The 20117-nt window shown below is 39.4% G+C and overlaps 1 protein-coding gene across 3 annotated transcripts; it reads left to right on the top strand.

The window, feature by feature from the left end:
* The first annotated feature begins 366 nt into the window (after positions 1 to 366).
* Positions 367 to 20117, top strand: gucy2g (guanylate cyclase 2g). 3 transcript variants are annotated; one of them, XM_056268862.1, is made up of 21 exons: positions 367 to 737; positions 2797 to 3145; positions 3532 to 3656; positions 5998 to 6177; positions 6263 to 6407; positions 6505 to 6640; positions 6720 to 6823; positions 6910 to 7076; positions 7716 to 7841; positions 7926 to 8009; positions 8105 to 8209; positions 9451 to 9522; positions 9692 to 10016; positions 15995 to 16172; positions 16265 to 16405; positions 17444 to 17636; positions 17963 to 18137; positions 18249 to 18347; positions 19121 to 19212; positions 19483 to 19584; positions 19695 to 20117. In XM_056268862.1, exons 1-21 carry the CDS (start codon positions 387 to 389, stop codon positions 19836 to 19838), a joined length of 3393 nt encoding a protein of 1130 aa, XP_056124837.1. In that variant the 5' UTR covers positions 367 to 386; the 3' UTR covers positions 19839 to 20117. The 3 variants fall into 3 exon arrangements, with proteins under 3 accessions (XP_056124837.1, XP_056124838.1, XP_056124839.1); XM_056268863.1 differs by having other exon boundaries at positions 19719 to 20117; XM_056268864.1 differs by lacking the exons at positions 17963 to 18137; positions 19483 to 19584; positions 19695 to 20117 and having other exon boundaries at positions 19121 to 19210.

A 20117-nucleotide genomic window follows, 5' to 3' on the forward strand; every position in this document is an offset into this window, starting at 1 on the left:
TAAAATAAATGAAAGCTACCAAGGCCTATGCGGATTTGAGCCTTTTCGATTGAAGTCTAATTTAGGTCAAAGTTGAAGGAAAATGTGCAGATCTGCATGCAATACCTCTCTCTGCTTTCCATATTTAGTATATGACCTCTTACTCATCATACGTAAACATTAAGGACTGCATTTTTAAAACCTGTTAAAAAATATTTAATTACCTTTTGCTTTAATGGCAGTCATACTAGTGAAAATTGGCTGAGAACTTGCACTATAGGTGATAAGTGTTCTTTCTCCAGAGAAACCCTTGATTAGAATTAATTTCCCCAGGGAAGACAGAGTCCGTTTAAATCTCCCTGTATGTCTGAAAGCCGGTCAATTTGACTGAGTTTTATGCAGGTAGGATGTCAGATGTAAGTGGAACCACGCAATGGTGGGTGCTGATTTTTGTTTCTTTTTCAGCTATTGCAAACTCTGTTATTTGCAACAAAGCAACCCAGTATAAGCTTACGGTTGGGCTCCAAGCTCCTCGGAACATTTCCTACCCTTTCAGTTTGCTTAGGTTGGGGTCTGCAATGCAGATAGCCATAGACAAGATCAACGCAAATCCCTCTCTCAGTGGAAATTTCACCTTTGACTTCGTATACATGGACACAGACTGTAACGCAAAAATTTCACTTCGGGCTTTCATCGATCAAGTAATGGAACACAATGTATCAGCGCTATTTGGCCCACCCTGTCCTGAGGAGGCTGAAGTAAGTGTCTTAATTATTTTGGCATTTGGCAATATTAATTATTATTATTATTAAAGTGAGATTATTATTATTAGTAGCCTATTAGTTGTAGTAGTATTTTTAGCTATTATTATTATTATAAAGTTTTTTATCAGGCTTAAGACCCACCACACCCTCCAAGTATATATATATATATATATATTTTTTTTTTTTTTTTCATACAAATGTTTGTGTTTTCAAACGTTAAGATTAAATTAGTTGGTTTTCAGCTATCTCCAAATACGTTCATGAACAGTCACGTTCCCCAGAGAAGATGATTACACCAAGTACAACATGTTCCTGGATTAACATCATCTTTGATCCTGGAACAACATTCCAATCAGCCATCAGATTTGAGGGACAAGTTTACATTTTATGTCAAGTTTAGGCATTTCAAGTCTAATTCAATGTATCAGTATATCTACATCAGTGTAAATCATTTCCTTCTGATTTTAGAGATAAATAATGGGTAGGATTAGATTTATGGACCGGGATAGGGTTAGAACTACATTTTTGGACATACTATGTACGGAGCCCATTAACTGAAAAAACTAGATGAGGGGAAAAAAAAGATAAGCTTTTGCGTTCGCTAGTTTTGCGTTCTTCAGAAACTATGTAGCCTAAGCTCTCCACCACAGAATAAAAAGTTAAAAAGGTAATTGACTTTTAATCTCACTGTCTTTTTTTCTTTTAATTGCGAGTTTATATCTCAAAATTCTGACTTTTTTCTCAGAATTGCATGACATAAACTCGCAATTGTGGGTTATAGTTAGAATTGCTGATATAAATTCGCAATTGCGTATCACAAAGTCAGAACTGCGACTGCGAGTTTATTTTTTTTCTCTTTATAACACGCAATTGCGACTTTATATCAAATTGAAATTTACTGAGAAAAAAGTCAGAATTGCGAGTTGAAAAATCAGAATTGCAAGATAAAAAGTCACAATTATCTTTTTTATTCCGTGGCAGAAACAAGCTTCTATTCAAAACATTGTGTTTGCTCAACTTTTGTGAAGTTAATTTTGTAAAGTTAATTTTCAACACGCAGTTCATCAAGGTTAAAAAAACATATTTAGCCACAAAAATTATTTCTACATTAAAAGTGTTCTACAATAAATGTCCGTAAAGATGCTTTGAAATCATATACACAGAATTAAATTGAATTGAACCAGACTTTTAAAATTCCTTAAAACAGCAGAAATTCCTAATTGTCCCAATCCCTTAGCATTTTACAATATGCATGTAAACATATAAATATATGTAGGCCTTTAAAAAGACAAAATGTAACATTTTTAATATAAAGGTAGGAGAGGCTAGCAATAGCAGCTTTGAAATCATGATCCCACCCTCCCTTCACAGCGCTTCCCAAAGCCACGCCCCCTCCAAAACACATGAACGCGCATAACCAGATCAGAGTCTGCAAAGCGTCACGAGAGAAGGCATTAAATTGCCCTATGGCTCAAAGCACATAACATTACAATAATAATGAACGTAAACAACTTACAGTGCTCTGACTTGTACTTGACTGCTGCAGATTAATTTCGGCACTAATAGTGTTGCAATAGAAACACATAAATCCGAGTCTGGGAACGAGAACAGCTCCGGGTAGAACGTCTCAGGTTGCCATCTTGTTATTACAGTTACGGCTTGGCATGAACGCAGCATAAGCTCGCTGTTTTGGTTCAGGAGGAACTGTAAAAGGTGCTGTTGTTTGTTTGCGGCGCTCGGTGAATGTCTGACTACAGCTCTGCAAGCCTCATGGAACACGCTGATGACGTGTGATGTCTGCGCGAGCAGGTGCGCGGAGGTATGGAAATGCAGGCAGGACATGAATGCAATGATTGGATACATTTTTTTTTTTTTGGTCTTGAGACTTCCACAGAAGATATATGTACTTTTTAAATATTTAGACAATTTCTATTATTGATTGCTATCATGATGTGCAGAGAGTTTCAACCAGTAGTCTATAACAAAAAGTGTTTATGAAAAATATAACCCATATTATAACGTTTCATATAACATTTTTGCTTATGTCCTCTAGGTCACTGGGCTCATAGCATCCACATGGAACATTCCCATGTTTGGCTTTGTTGGCCAGACACCAAAAATGGATAACCTTCAGGTGTATGATACCTATATAAAAATTGTACCTCCCCTTAAAAGGATTGGAGAAATCCTGCTTAAAACAGTGGAATTCTTTGGATGGAAGCATATTGGTATGATCGGGGGTTGTGCGGAAACAAACACATGGGACAGTGTTGATGCTCTTTGGAAGTCTGTGGAAAAGCAACTCAAGGCCAAAGTAACAGTGACAGCTAACATCAAGTTTGATACCAGTGACCTAGAACTTTCACAGAGAAACCTGCAAATCATCTCTAAGCTTGCAAGAGGTAAGACAATAATAGTAGTCCTTATCTTTCAGCTCTTACAATATCTGGGTGGAGTTTACACTGTCAAAACGTGTAAGATCACAAAAGTATCTTGCCCTTATGCCCTCGTGACTTGTTGAAGCTATTAGTTGGCATAAGATGAGTGAAATTAACCTGCAGTTTAACTGTTATAATATCAAAGTCCTTGATAAATGTGCATTGTTCTCAAGACCCATTCCCTATTGTGCAGGATATGTTGGGCATCCCTTTGATTTCAAATATGATCTGTTGTGTGATTACAATGTACAGCTTCTGCACATGCATAACGGCACTGAAAGTTAAGGCTTTAAGAATAAATAATGTTTCTATGAGGTTACAAGATGTAACTGTGATTCTGTTCATTCTAGTGGTGGTTGTGCTCGCCAATGCTGAAGACTCCACGTCTCTAATGCTAGAAGCTCAGAAACAAGGCCTGATGAACGGAGGGTATGTTTTCCTTCTCGTTCAGCAGTTTGAGGTCAGTGGCAAAGTGGTGAGTAATTGGTTATTCGCTGAATAAAGTATAATAATGCTTAAATCATGGAAAAAAGGTTAAAGGTAAAAAAAAAACTTTAGCTAACGTTCTGGCAAGGTTCTCTCAAAGTTCTCTTTAATAATGTTCTTAAACCGTTACCACAAAAACATTATCTAAACATCATTTATGGAAAGTTTTTTTTTTTTTTTTTTAAATGTTCATCCCAGATTTTTTTAATGTTACTCATTGTTTCAGAATGTTCCCATAACGTTTTCAAAATGGAATAACCAAGAATATCACGTATTTAAAACATTTAAAAAAAACTGGATGTTTTTAACATTCAGAGAACATTTAGAAATAACATTTTCGTAACTCAGTGGCAACGTTAGCAAAATGTTCTTTTTGGCTGGGTAAACTAAAAAAAAGATCACTAAATTTCAATGAATTGAATATTTATTTCTAGTGTGTTTTGGTAGAAAAATAAGGTAACTATTAGATCTGTGCCTATAGAGAGTTTTTTGATGTCACTAAAATAAAATAAAAATAGAGTATGTAATTGAGACATATATTAATTTGGTGGACATAAAACTTTTCTATACCAACAGTGTTCAATTGTCCATTTGACACTTTTTGCAGATGTTAATTCATATTAAAGTCATAGGGCCCTATTTTAACGATCTAAGCGCATGGTCTAAAGCGCACGGCGCAAGTGCATATAGGGCTTGTCCGAATCCACTTTTGCTAGTTTGACGACGGGAAAAATGGTCGGCATGCCCGGCGCATGATCTAAAAGGGTTGTTCCTATTTTCTTAATGAGTAATGGGTGTGTTTTGGACGTAACGTGCAATAAACCAATCAGAGTCTCATCTCCCATTCCCTTTAAAAGCCATTTGCGCTCGCGCCATGGTGGATGCGCTATTTACATGGCGAAATTTGCAAGCGGAAAAACTGAACGCTTCTCTAGCGAGGAAACAGATCTGCTGGTGCACGAGGTTAAAGCGCGCGAGCAGACCATCTACGGGACAATGGGTACGTGCCTATAGGTGCCTATAGACCCGCCTATAGGTGCATATTACTAACGCGCTCTTTAAATAACAAAATAAATAAATTTGCGCCATTGACTTTAGACCAGTTGGTCAATGGCGCAGTCTATTTCAATCGCCTCAAAATAGCAACACGCCAACATTGCGCCTGAACACGCCTCGTTTTCAGACCAGCACACCCATGGGCGCACAAATGGGCGCGAATGCATTTGCTATTTAAACGCAGGATGTGAAAATGATTACTGTGTCGGGCTGAAACTAGCAAAAAACACTTGCCGCGTACGCGCCTGGCGCCACATTGTGTGGGGTGCAGGGACGGACTGGGACTAAAAAACGGCCCTGGACTTTGACTAGGCCCGGCCCAAAGCAATCGGCACGCGGAAACTCGACAACAACAACAATAACGCCTGCCGCCTGGCATGAGTGTCACAAGACTTTAATTGTGGCTCATAATACTATACCTAGCTAACAGCAAATTATACAATCTATTCCATGCTGTCTTAACATGAATTTATTATTTAATAATCTTAATTAATTTATGCAGTAATTAATCTTAGCTACTGCACAAATAATAATACCACATCTAAATGAAATTACACCATTAGAAATGTAACTTCTGTATTCAAAATCTTCAAAGTTTGTAAGCATTAACTGTAACGTTACCAACATTTTTAAAAGTAAAAGCACAACATATTTCTTAATATTAGCTACTGCATGTGGCATTTTACAGCTAAAATGTTGAAGTTTAGCTGTTTTAACTACTGTAATCATTAAAAATGTAGCAAGCTGAATATCACTTCCTAACATCATCCCTAGCAAGTAACTTGCAAAGTAATTTCTGATTAATTCGGTTCGTGAGTAGTAGAGATAAAAGCCCGCCCGCACTTGATTGGTTGGGTCCTTACATGCGCTTCGTGAGGCACACGCGCACACTAGCACACACACGCAAGGTCTCTAGCCGCTCCCTCTCTCTGCCGTGCGCGCACTACGCATGTGCGCTCTTATTCGCTCTAGATTCCAAGAGATTTTAACTAATTTGCGGGCATCAGTGAGCCGCTATCAATATGCGGGAGACTCCCGGAACTTCCGGGAGACTTGGGATGTCTGTGACTGCGTGTGTGGCGGGTGGTGGGCCGGCCCGCTGGCCGTCCTGGAGTACCGGCCGTTCTGTGATTCTCCAGATCACACAGATGGCCAGTCCGCCCCTGGGTGTATGATAGGGCCCTTGACTACTGTAAGTCATTTGAATCTGAATCAGATTGTGACAGTTCTCTTTAACCTACATAGATACCTACTCTCACTTTTTCCCCCATTAGGACAACCTGTGGAAGTCTGCCTTGGGTGACAGAAATAAAACAATGCTGAAGGCTTTTGACATGGTGTTTGTACTCGCTCAGAAATCCTATGAAGGGTATGACTACTATGACTTTTTCGAGCAGGCTTATGAGAGATTGAAACGGGCTCCTTTTTATAGCAACCTGTCCTCAGAAAAAGAGGTGAGAATATTTTATGGAAAAAAAAATCTTTTTTCACCCATAATTTAATCACATTTTAATTCATTTTATTCTGTATTTCATTTAGGTAAGCTCATATGCTGCCTATTTACATGACGCTGTTCTACTTTATGCCATGGGCCTTAAAGAAGCCTTTAAAAGTGGTAAAGACATCCGTCATGGACGAGAGATTCTCCAGAATCTCAGGGACAGGACCACCATTAGGTTTTATGGTAATTCTGTCACACATGCAAGTTTGTACAGCCTCTTATTTTTCATATATGAATTGTTAATAATCAAAATAACCTTTGTTTTTTTGTTTTTTAAAAGGGGCTTCAGGTCTGGTTCATTTTGATGAACATGGAGAGAGGAACCTTGACTATTCAGTATATGACCTGCAACAAACAGAAAATATCATAAAATTTGTTTCTGTTTTGGACTTTGACAGTCAAACAAAAACGATCAAGTAAGACCAAAATATTCCAAATGATAGCATTACTGATGCTCAACACTGAACCTCTGACTCTATGGAAAATGTTTTGCAGACCCACATCAAGGTTTTCTAACATAGTTTGGCAAAATGGAAAACCTCCTCCAGATAATCCAGCCTGTGGTTTTGATAATGAGCTCTGTGAATGGTTAGAAAATGGTAAATAGACATTGCTAGATTTCTATGCACATAAGTAGTCTTTTTATGTATTTGAAATGACATCATGTCTTGTCACTCGATTCCAGAGGTATCTCTTCTGGTTCTGCTAGTGGCTTTGCCTGTGCTAGGAGTGGCAGCAGTGGCTTTCATCACTTTGTTGACTCTACAGAAGATTCGTCTACAATCCCGCCTGGTAGAGTCCAACTGGTGGCTTATCGACTACAGCGACATAACTATACTTAGAGAACCCAAAGTAAGATGAACTTGTCATTTCAGTTTATTTTATTTTTTGTTTCTCTTTTTTTCTTTTCTTTTTTTTTTTTTTAAACTTTTTACTGCATTTAAGTTTTTATTTTATTTTAAAGGTGCAGTAAGCAATTTCGAAGAAATTGTGAATCAGACCAATCATCACAACACTCTCGTAGCCAATCAGCAATAGTCATAATCATACACTCATCAGCAATCACGCCTCGCACCTTTCTCTCACTTTTGGTCATTTCTATTTTATTTTAGTTCGTTTTACAATGAAAATGTGTTTGTTTACTATAATGTTTTTTTAATTCTGTTTATTTCAGTTAAGGAAAGTGTTTATATATTTATATAATATATAATATATATTTTTTACAATAAGAGACTAGACTAGCACCAAACCAACTAGCAATTTTAACCATCAATGTAGATGTAAAATCTGAATGTGGCATAAACCAGCCTTGACCAGCATACTGGTCTAACCAGCTCTAAGCTGGTGTTTTTTAGCAAGGTAAGTAAAAATTACCCCAAAATGCCCATCCACATGCAAACATACTGTGCATACAGTATACTAAACAAATGCCAGCATATTATTAACGAATGATCATTAACACAATAAAGAGTACTATTGTGGGTTTTACAGGGAATGCAATCATTGTCTGTAAATACAACACCAAGCAAATGTGGAAGTGGTGGCTCTCAGTCCATGCTTTCCTCAAACAGCTATAGTGCTAAAGAAACCATCTACACAACTATTGGACTCTTTCAGGTACAAATTCAGAATCGCATGTTAAAACATAATTGCACAAGCCAAATTATTTCAGCTTACACACTCTCTTTGTTTATGGTGCAGGGAAACGAGGTGGGCATAAAGTATTTGAAAAATCAAATCCTTACTAATGTCAAGAAACCATCTGTCATCGCAGAGTTCAATATGGTAAAATTTCAGATATTTTCAGAGATTCCGTTTTATCCCAACAGGTCACAGGCACTTTGCTTATACTCTAATACTTGTGTTTATTCCTGCTGTAGCTGAAAGAAATGAAACACGAGAACCTGGTACAGTTCTTTGGTGTGTGTATTGAGCCACCGAATGTCTGTATCGTCATGCAGTACTGCAAGAAAGGAAGCTTGAAGGTGTGTATACAGTAGGGTTTATTCGTTATTCTTTATTCGGATCCCCATAAGCTTCCACAGAGTGGGAACGGTTCCATTAAAAACAATTATAGGAACCAGTTCTAGCATGCTATTCCTCTGCCACTGTGGGTGATTGCCCCGATTGACCGGGGATCCGATTGTTCATTACAACGAAACATTGTAAAATACTCAGATCAGATACTTGTTAGTGAATTGAAAACTCAACGCTACCAGTTTAAAACAACTCCTGAACAAATCACTCTTATCACTGCACATACTGTGCAATTCAATTGCCAAACAATTCTTATGAGTTGGTTCTTTTTAGTAATTCAAACATATACAGCTTATAGCTAACTGTGAAACTTAATTACTGATTGTTCATACTAATATGCACATTATATTACAACATTTGTTGTTTAGTTGCCACGGATGTGTCATGTAGTTGAATCCAAAAGGAGATTTGTGACACAGAATGATCAATAAAACAAGGAACTTTAATAAACACAGAGCAATCAAACATTACACATACGTCATAACCTTTAACGACAAACACAGAACTGAGGAAACTGAGGGCTTAAATACATTGAGAATGATAATGGAAACAGGGAACAGGAGTGCACTAATGAAACCGAAGTAACAAACAAGGGCTCTTGCAAAGACCGTGACAAAGAAAACAATCAACTAGAAACTAAATGACACATGAACGAGAAAATAAAACTTGATATGTCATCATGACCGTGACATCAGTATTGCTGTTCAATAGTTAAGGCCAATTATTGTATTGCATTTACAGGGATAAGAGCAGCATGGTGGCTCACTGTTGCCTCACAGCAAGGAGGTCCACGGTTCAAGCCCCGGCTGAGCCACGAGTCCTTTCTGTGTAGAGTTTGCATGTTGTCAGTGTGAGTTTCCCCCACACAGTTCAAAGACATGCAGGTTAGGTGTCAAATTGGCCGTAAGAATGTGTGAGGTGTCTCAGTTCTGTGTTGCGTCAGGAAGGGGTCCGGCGTAAAACCTGTGCCATTGTGTGTGCGGATACTATATATTGTATTGCATTTATACTGCCTCTAAAATACAGTGAAAATCTGTAAAGAAACAGAATTGTATTCAACATTTATTACTGAAATATCATTGTTTATCACCAGTTTACAGGACTAATTAGAATTAAGTTTGAAACATATATAACATGTCCACATCATCAGTCTCAAAGTATATCTGTTATTCTGCTTTTGAAACATTAGGATGTTCTTTGGAACAGTGAAATTGAGTTGGACTGGATGTTCAAATTGTCCTTTGCCTATGACATTGTTAATGTGAGTATGTTGTTTCAATGTAATGTCCTTCATTGCATTATATTATTTAGATTTCTAGTTTATTTATAACAACAATATGCATATCCACTAGGAAAGTTGATTTGGAACAAGACCGATCTGCTTTTCTATTACTTTCTATTAACCTTTTATTGTTGTATGTTCTCTACAGGGTATGGAGTACATTCATAAGAGCAGTCTGAAGTCTCATGGAAATCTGAGGCCCAGTACGTGCTTGGTGGACAGCAGGTTGCAGATTAAACTCTCTGGCTTTGGCCTGTGGGAGTTCAAACATGGCAGCAAGCAAAGACTGATCTCACTGGAAAATCCAAAGTATGAAGAGATGTACTGGACCGCTCCTGAGTTTTTGAGAGAAGTCTACTATCCTTTCAATGGCAGCCAGAAAGCAGATGTCTTTAGCTTTGCCATAATCATGCGAGAGCTGATGTACGGTTCAGAGGTGGGCCCATACCACGACGTTCACCTGGAACCAAAAGGTAATGCTTGTGTTGTACAGTATTTCTTATCCCTATAAAGTGAAGTCTTTACTGATTTTTAAGAAAGTAAAAAAAGAATCACTTTTATATTGGTAACTTTAAGATGAATGTGGCGAGCAGGACGAGGCCGATGGCCGTGAAAGATACGAGACCGGTGCATCACGCAGATGTCGCTCATTATCAATCACGCCACCGGCCTCGCGCCGTTCTCTCACGGCCCTCGGCCTCGTCCTGCTCGCCACATTGAACACTTATTGAACTAAAGCAGTTTAGGTTTACTTGATTATCACGTTAAAATGTATCAAATATGATACGTCAGGCTTTTTTTTTATTTTTTATTTGTACGTCTTTAAATCATCATTGTATAGCATTGCATTGTTTCGCCCCCACAAAATTAAAATAACAGAGCTATGATCATGAAACTAAGTTTTTAAATGTCACTTACTAAGACATATTATTGGGAGATTAAGAGTGACATCAGATATTTACAGTATATGAATTTTATCGAAGTAGTCTGCTATTGTCAGGATTCCACCAGCTTCACTCACTCCTCCCACTCGTTCACAGTCCCCTGAGTTTTAATCTCCATCACCTGCACCTCATCAGTTCACCTCCCTATATATTCAACTCCTCTTCACACACTCATTGTCTGGTCTCGTCTCTACATGACTATCACGCTACTTACCTGCAACTTACCCGCTACCTACCTGAGATCCATCCATCGATCACCTGCTAACCTTCACACGGAAGTTCAGTCTCCAGTCATCAGCCTGTTCCCAGTGACTCTCCATCCACATCTGTAAACAAAGACTCTGGTTATCCTTCAGCTAAGTTCCATCCTGAATATCGTCTGCTTGCATACTCACCATATCTCTGTCTGGATCTGCAACCTGTAAATAAACACTATTTCACTTACCACCTGTCTGACTCCTGTTCCATCAGTGACAGAAGACCAGACCAACGAAATGCAGAGTCCAGCGGAGCCCGTGGAGAATCCATCTCGCGATCCATTCGCGGAACTGGTTCAGGCTGTTTGCCAGTCCTTACTTCCTTCTCCACCGGCTAATCCACCCACTGTTCCCGAGGATCTCCTTCACTCAGCACGCCCATAGACAGTAAAAGAAATGGACAGAGCGACCCCATTGATTTCAACGGAGAAGACTTGAAGCCCGATTATTGCACTTCCTGTCTGATGTCTGAGCGACTGCGCAGGCTCAAACTGAGCGTGACGACAGTCTGGCAGTTGAAAATCTTATAGTAGCTGTGCCAAGATAAATCTGAATCACCTAATTCCTCAAAAACGTTGTTGAAATATTTTGTCCCATTGCTTTTATAGACTCTCTATTTATGGGCTTCTACCTTGACTTTGTGCCTCCATGTCCTCCTGATTGCCTCATAGACAGTTAAAGATTGCCTGCGAGCTTCTCCTCGTGTCTATACGGTAATGTCTCTATTGTGCGACAGAAAGTCCCGTGGTTATGACGCAATCTTTAGCCTATTTTAAAAAAAAAACGGCTTCTACGGGGCTATAACGTAAGATACAAAGTAATGGAACATTTTATACATTGTCGTGTTTCTTTAGAAATTAATAATGGACAAATGAAGTATTTGGACGCCTCAGATGTAAAGTTATTCGCTGTCAAAGTGACGCGTGATGCTAACAGCAGGTGATGGTCTGCTACAATGGCTGCTCCCGCGAGGCTTCAACTTCCGGCTGATGGATTACCCCCTTGAGCACGCCACCATTTACTTCCGCAAACATCCGCTGCTTCGTCAGCTGCCTCTGCGAGTCCCATGGCCCGACCAGCGACATTCAACGGAGAGGCGGGGGATTGCAGCGGGTTTTTGCTTCAGGTATCGCTATATTTCCAAATGCAGGCACATCAATTCTCTAACGATTCAGCCCGAGTGGCGTTTATTATCTCACTGCTGTCCGGCAGAGCTCTCCAATGGGCCCAATCTCTCTGGAACTCCTGCGGTTAAATCCCTTTCAAGTAGGGCTGTACGATTTGGGGAAAATGTCATATTGCGATTATTGAGGTCAATATTGCGATATGAAACCATTTGTTTATTATATCGCAATCGCATGAGTCAACTTGCTTGGTTCTAAAGCAAAATGCACACACAGATTAGTGATAATTCTGAAATGTGTATTTCTCAATTCCAACTAGCAACAACAACTAAATGATTGATAACACCTATAATGATCAATAAGCCATTGATGTCTGGATAAAAAAAAAAATTCAAACAATCCTCACATAAAACCATAATAAATGTCATATTTACCTGTGCTCTTAATGTCTACAGGTAGGACATACAGAAATTGAATAAAGTTATCAAACAGTCTGCGCTGCAGAGACGCTGATCTCACACGTGCCTTATTCTCTCACAACTCTTTACGACCATCATAAGACTGCTCTTATGTTATGAAGACACTCGACAAATGATATTTTGGCATAATTGTGTGTGTTATTGTTCGTTCACTTCAAGCGGAAAGAGAACTGTATTCTGGCGCGCGGTCTGTGCATGCGCATGATACTGGCGCGCGTCTTTCAGTCAGGACATTCACAGGCAGCGCGCCCTCTTTTGACTCGTCTCGCTGAATGGTTTAAAGCATTCGCATGAATAAGAGCGGGATCATGTAACACTAGCCAAAGGATGACAAAAAATAACAGATGCTGCATTAACAGCCCTAATTTGTTTATTTCATAAAATCGCAGTATTTTGCGTCATATAATCGCATAGGCTTGACATCGCGATTACGATATGATTAATCGTGCAGCACTACTTTCAAGTTTCATTCAGCATTTGAAGGAAGTATTTGGTCAGACAGTTTCCGATCTCACCGTTCGCTATCAACTCTTCAACCTTCGTCAAGGAAAGTCTTCAGTGAGTACATATGCCCTTCTATTTCGCACACTGGCGGCTTCTAGTGGCTGGAATGAGACAGCTTTGATGACAGCTTTTCGACATGGTCTCAACCCTAACATCCGTCAGCTGGTGGTGGTATATGAGGATTCCTTGGGAATTGAAAACCTCATTCAGAAAACCATTTGAGTATCTCAACGCTTATCTGCCTGTGTTCTAGAAACCGCTGTAAATCCTCCGTCCTCGGCTCCATCAGTCGCCCCTCCAGCACCCGAGCCCATGCAGATTGACTCTTTGTCAGCGTCTTTGTCTATACTGTGGGGGTGATAAACATCTCATCAACTCCTGCCCTATTCGACCTCAACGCCCTGCGGTAAGCACCATTCAGATTCCTCCTAAGATTTCAACCTTGAACCGCACAACTGTTCATTTATTAACCTCCAGTGTATGTCAGCACAAGCCCTCCTCGACTCCGGCTCGGCAGGGAACTTCATTTCCACTCAACTCCTACAAGAACGTTCGTAAACGGCGGAAGTCATCAAGATCTCCGAGTCCAAACCATCCAGGGTAGACCGCTGGGTCGAGGTTGAATTCGTCACTTGACCCCCACACTGACGCTCCGCATCGGCTGCCTGCACTCAGAAGAGATCTCATTCATGGTGCTGGAGGAGTCCACTGCTGAGCTCATTCTGGGATGCCCTTGGATGGTCCAACATCAACCCATCATCGACAGGAAATCCGGGGAGGTCCTTCGCTGGGGAGAAGACTACTCGCATTCCTGTCTTCGGTTGAGAAGGTCCAGAAAAAGCCCCCTCTTCATCTTCGGTGGGAAAGTCAGAGTTTCCCTTGTGTTCCACATCCATTGAGAGTCCGGAGGTCCATCACCAGGTGGAGATTCCTGCTGAGTATAGGGCGTTCCAGGATGTGTTTAGCAAGCAGTTGGCGACCAAACTACCACCTCACCGGCCATGGGACTGCGCTATGGACCTGTTACCTGGAGCCATCCTGTCTAAAGGCCGCGTCTATCCTCTGTCCATCCCGGAGCAAAAGGCCATGGAGGAGTATGTGGAGGAGGCTCTTCAACAGGAGTTCATTCGACCATCTACATCCCCTGCCGCTTCCAGCTTCTTTTTCGTGGCTAAGAAGGACGGAGGCTTGAGGCAGTGCATTGATTATCGTCATCTCAACTCTCAAACTGTGAAGTTTAGTTATCCCCTTCCTCTGGTCCCAGCAGCATTGGAGCAGCTGCGTGGAGCCCGCATCTTTTCTAAGTTCGATTTACGCAGTGCGTACAACTTGATTCGCATTCGACGAGGTGATGAATGGAAGACGGCATTCGTCACGCCCTCAGGTCACTATGAGTATCGAGTACCTTTGGACTGTCCAACGCCCAAGCTGTCTTCCAGGGTTACATGAACGAGGTCTTCCGAGAGTATCTCAACAGATTTGTGGTTGTCTATATCGACGATTTTCTCATCTACTCCTCATCTCTTGCTGAGCATCAGCGCCATGTCACTCTAGTTTTGGAGAAACTGAGAGCTCATAAACTGTACCTGAAACTGGAGAAATGTGAGTTTCACACCACCACTGTGCAATTTCTGGGCTACATCATAGACCAACAGGGAGTGCAGATGGACCAGAGGAAGGTGGAAACTATCCGGAACTGGCCCCTGCCCTCTACTGTGAAAGGATCTTCAACGGTTTCTTGGATTCGCCAATTTCTAAAGAAGATTCATCAATAACTACAGTCACATCAGTTCTCCTTTGATGTAGTCTCTAAAGGGCCGGCCCAAGTCTCTGTCCTTATCTCCTGAAGCCATCTTAGCCTTTCAACAACTGAAAGAAGCCTTCCTGACTGTTCCCATCCTGGTTCATCCTAACCCAGATATACCGTTTGTTGTTGAGGTGGACGCATCCTCAACAGGAGTTGGAGCAGTTCTATCACAGCGGCAGGGTAATCCTCCCAAACTCCATCCATGTGCCTTCTACTCTAAGAAGCTGTCCCTGGCGGAGCGGAACTATGATTATAACCAATCATCGCAACCTGGAATACCTCAGAGAAGCGAAAAGGCTGAATCCCCGTCAGGCTCGATGGGCTCTCTTCTTTACCCGCCTTGATTTTACCGTGTCATACCGACCTGGAAGCAAGAATTGCAATCAGAGCGAGAGGGTATGGGACTCGGCTCACGTGCACCTCCAGCAGGCAGTGCGGAGGCACAAGGACCAAGCGGATCGTCGTCGTGTTGAACCTCACCAGTACCAGCCTGGACAAAAGGTGTGGCTTTCGACCAGGGACATCCACCTCCGCCTGCCCTGCCGTAAGCTGAGTCCTCGATACATCGGTCCTTTCCACCAGATTCACTCACTCCTCCCACTCGTTCACAGTCCCCTGAGTTTTAATCACCATCACCTGCACCTCATCAGTTCACCTCCCTATATATTCAACTCCTCTTCACACACTCATTGTCTGGTCTCGTCTCTACATGACACTACAGATTATCACGCTACTTACCTGCAACTTACCCGCTACCTACCTGAGTTCCATCCATCGATCACCTGCTAACCTTCACACAGAAGGTCAGTCTCCGGTCATCAGCCTGTTCCCAGTGACTCTCCATCCGCATCTGTAAACAAAGACTCTGGTTATCCTTCAGCTAAGTTCCATCCTGAATATCGTCTGCTTGCATACTCACCATATCTCTGTCTGGATCTGCAACCTGTAAATAAACACTATTTCACTTACCACCTGTCTGACTCCTGTTCCATCCGTGACAGCTATACTGTTTTAAAGATCTCATTGATTTTTATTACAAACTGTAAAAATTTCAGCTTACTTTTGGCCATATCAATTTCAGCAATTGCATATTTTTGCTCAGTTTTGGACCTCTGAATAAAATGTAGGTGTTTTTTCCTTCTCGAGTATGAGCTCCGTACTCTCCAATATCATACCATAATTCTTTAGATTTTTTTAAAACATATTGTTTTCCGAAGCTTCAGTTAACCGTTCCATTCAAAATGCTTTAATTTTTCTGATTATTATTTCATATAATTACAGGGCCAACTGGATTAAGTTTGGCTTCTCAGTTTGTGTTTTGTATTACATTCATTAGAGATTATCAAGCAATTAAGGACCCCTATGAGTGAGGAGCTCCTTCGACCGACCTTGTCTGCTGACATCTGTGATGAACGTCTCATTCCCTTGTTAAAAGCCTGCTGGAGTGAGAACCCAGACCACAGACCCACATTCACCAGTGTCAGGAGACAACTGCGTAAGGCATGTCCTGAAAGGTGAATGTCTTATGTAGATGTCTGCCCAATGATCCTGACACTCCTAAACGTATTTAGTGATAGTTATTCTAAGCTGTTTTATTAATTTCCAGCCATACCAATATCCTGGACAACATGGTGAGCAAACTCGAGAAATACGCAAATCATCTGGAAGAAGTAGTGGAGGAGAGAACAAATCAGCTCACAGCAGAGAAAAGCAGAGCTGATAAGCTTCTATCTAGCATGCTGCCAAAGTAAACAAACTGTTATAGCATCATTGGGACAGTGACATTTTGTTAATGTGTTTTTCATTACGCTTTCTTTATATCCTTATACCTGTACTTATACCTAAAATTGCCACCAAAGCAGAGTTGCTTACTAGATGGTTATATTTTATGTGGGTAGACATGAAAACATTTAAAAATTGTATAATTATGTATTCTTAAAATAAAGAATTAATTGTATTCAATTTAAAATAAAATCTTACACTGTTAAAAAAAGTGAAATTACAGTATAGTCCAAGTTAATAATTACATTACTTTCACAGTAATTTTGCAGTACAACTTCTCTTGTATCTAACTGCACTCTTACGTGGTTGCGTTATTTTATTACTCCTGAGATCTCCTGCGTGTTCCTGTAGAAGTTTGTGATTAAAGACTGTTTATTTATTCGTCGTGCGATCATTGCAACCTGTACCATACGTGACATCATCGCTTTAACAAATGTTTTCATTGTCACGCTTTTAAATTGGCTAGATCACAAATTTAAATATGAATAAGATCCCAAGCAAATGGAACACTAATCACCATTGAATTGATCTCAAAACAATCACAGTTGTAAACAATTACATTTCTTACAGTGGCATGGTTAAAGACAGATTTATAATCTGAATTAACAGTAAAACAAGAGCAGCGAATTGCTGTGATGTTAGCATCATTCTGCTGTTGATTCAAAGTCATTTGTAAGAAACTGACCTAGCATGCATTGATTTCACAGTAAATTTCTGACTACAGTAATTTATTGTAAAATAATACTCTTTAATCCTGTAAATTCCTGGTGAGTTTTTAGTTATTTACAGCTATTATTAATTGGACCCTTTGAAATTTTTATACTTTTAAAAAAAATTATCTCACCACAGAACCATTTAAAGTGTGAGGATATGTAAGAAATAATTTTTCCTCTCATCCCATATTTTAAGGGTACATCACCATTAAATCTCAGTGTTAATCAAAACTCATGGACATATTATGCATAATACTTGTATTTTCAGTAATGGCAGTCTGTTCTTACAGGTATATTGCTGATCAGCTAATGGCTGGGAAATCAGTGGAGCCTAGAGGTTATGATATGGTGACCATCTTTTTCTCTGACATTGTGGGTTTCACCACCATGTGCTCTATTAGCTCAGCTCTGGAAGTGGTCACCCTCCTCAATGACCTCTACAGTCTTTTTGATGAGATCATCAAGCTTTATGATGTCTACAAGGTAAGTAAAGCAAACTCACCTTGGAATGCAGTTCATGCCTTACACAGGGGCTGGTATGGCTGTCAAAAATTTCAGATTTAATTGCAGAATTCTGTCAATATTTGCTCCTCATTATTTATCATTTTAATGAGTTTCAGACATGCTGTGTGAATAAATACAACCAGATTTACAGTATAATGTGATGTAAATGGATGAAGGACTTAAAGAATGCTATTGATTCATGATAAATTAATGAACAATTATTTCTGTCAATTACATTTTTTTTTTTTTTTTTTTTTTTTTTTTTTACTTTCATTTTCAATTTTTCTATTTCAATTTTCTGGTAGGTGGAGACCATAGGGGATGCATATATGGTGGCCAGTGGGCTGCCTATCAGTAACGGTAATCTTCATGCTGAGGAAATCTCTACTATGGCACTCCACTTCCTCTTTGCCCTCAAAAGGTTCAAAATTAGGCATCTGCCTAATGAGAAACTGGCCCTACGAATTGGGATCAATTCTGGTATGCGAGTATACTGTACTATAAGTGTATTGTGTGCTATACATGTTGTAAGAGACATACAAGAAAATGATACTCAAAAAAAATCTTCTGTCCCTTCCCTTGCATATACAGGCCCAGTGGTTGCTGGAGTTGTGGGTAATACAATGCCTCGCTACTGTTTATTTGGAGATACAGTAAACACAGCTTCTAGGATGGAGAGCAACAGTCTTCGTAAGGCCTTTCCTTAATATTATTTTTAGCAACTGTTGTCGTGGAAAAGTATTCTCCGCTTAGCAAGAAATCACTTGAGTCACAGAGTTCCAGAAGCCAAAGCTTAGATTTTATTGGTGGAGACAACAAAGCAAAGATGCCAGCAGAACATCTAACCATCTCACGCAATCTCCTTATCATTGTAGCATTTGGTGATTGGTGAAGCCTGCTAGTTGTTTTGCTCAGAGCTACTGAAGTGAGAAACACAGTGCACTCTATAACCTGAGGCCTTTTCTTAGGCCTTCTGAGTGTTACATTGTGTTTTGATAAAAAATATTCTTTAAGAAATATACTAAACTATCAGTTACCTAGCTGACAAAAATATGGTCAAAAACATTTAGCTAACATTTATGTTCTAAAAACGTTATTTCTGAATGTTCTCTGGACGTTCAAAACTTAGTTTTTTAAATGTTTTTTGTTTATGTTTGAATGAACATTCCATTTAATCATTCGCTGAACCTTCTGAAACAATTAGTAACATTAAAAAATGTTAGACAAACATCCAACTAAACGTTTCAGATTAACGTTCACTAAACATTTTATTAATGTTACTGAAATAATACCTTGCCAGAACATTAGCCAAAGTTCTGAGAATGTTCCTTGTTAGCTGGTTATAGATTTATATTTAACCTATTTAATTAGTCTGCATTTATATTTTTCTGTAAAACAAATATTTTGAAATACTTTGTTTTATTTAATTATGAGAGGTCAATTATTGCTAATTTCCTTTTCAGCACTGAGAATCCACACCTCTCAAAGCACTGCTGATATTCTCCTCAAGAATGGAAGTTTTGAACTGGAGGAGAGGGGCGATATTGAAATAAAGGTTTGTATAATGCCACTCTTTATACGGTCCAAAAGTCTGAGATCACACTAAAATCTGCTATATTTTTTCCATTTATACCTGTATGATGTAGGGTTTTGAACAATGCAAAAAAAGAGTCATGTTAAGACATAAATTGATATTAATATAATTTCTAATTCAAATATTAAATAAAAAATAGAAACATTTTCACTGGTGGTCTCAGACTTATAAACAGTGTCAACTGTCATGCCATATCTATGCATCTAATCAAATCTCTGATGTGTTTTCTAGGGAAAGGGAACACAGAAAACCTTCTGGTTGACAGGCAAATCTGGATTCAGGTTTCCAGCCATTGGCCAGGACTATGATGCAAGTCCTAAATCAGGAACAGATGTAAGTATCAAGCAACTTATGGTTATTTTATTTACAGTGTTAGGTGTTTGGTCATGACAAAAAGTGAAAGGAAGTGCTATATTGAGACCTGACACACTGTATATGGACAGTCTTGCACTGTCATGTCTAAACAGGAGAAACCCAAAACCACTTCAGCAAATGATGGAGATTTTAAAGACAGAAGAGGAATCCAGCGGAGCCCAGCCATGGCTAAAATGACAGAAATGCACACACTTACTGTACCCGATATCTAATTTGACTGTGATTTTGTATGTTCTTGGGTATTAGGACATTACAACAAATATTGTTGAAACTTTAAAAATTTTATTTTAAAAGCTTTTTCTTTTTAAGTTATCAATGTCAAGACAACATCTTTAAAAAAAAATTAATTACTAAAAATATTTTTTCACATATAATGCAGGATAAAAACAAGAATGTTTCAACGCATGTTACACTAAAGATTACCAACTGATAGTACCTCCTTCAGATATTGTTTTATTGTTCTACCAATATTCATGTAAGGAAAAAACTGT

Source organism: Rhinichthys klamathensis, unplaced genomic scaffold (genome assembly GCF_029890125.1).
Source record: "Rhinichthys klamathensis goyatoka isolate OS25496 unplaced genomic scaffold, OSU_Roscu_1.1 h1tg000277l_1, whole genome shotgun sequence".
NCBI classification, from domain to species: Eukaryota; Metazoa; Chordata; class Actinopteri; order Cypriniformes; family Leuciscidae; genus Rhinichthys; species Rhinichthys klamathensis.

Bases quoted from the DNA above. Each gene is read 5' to 3' on its own strand.
- gucy2g (XM_056268862.1), top strand. From the start codon at position 387: ATGTCAGATGTAAGTGGAACCACGCAATGGTGGGTGCTGATTTTTGTT. The intron at 18,138-18,248 runs GTATGCGAGTAT...TTGCATATACAG, and splicing joins ACGAATTGGGATCAATTCTG to GCCCAGTGGTTGCTGGAGTT. The intron at 19,585-19,694 runs GTAAGTATCAAG...GTATATGGACAG, and splicing joins GTCCTAAATCAGGAACAGAT to TCTTGCACTGTCATGTCTAA.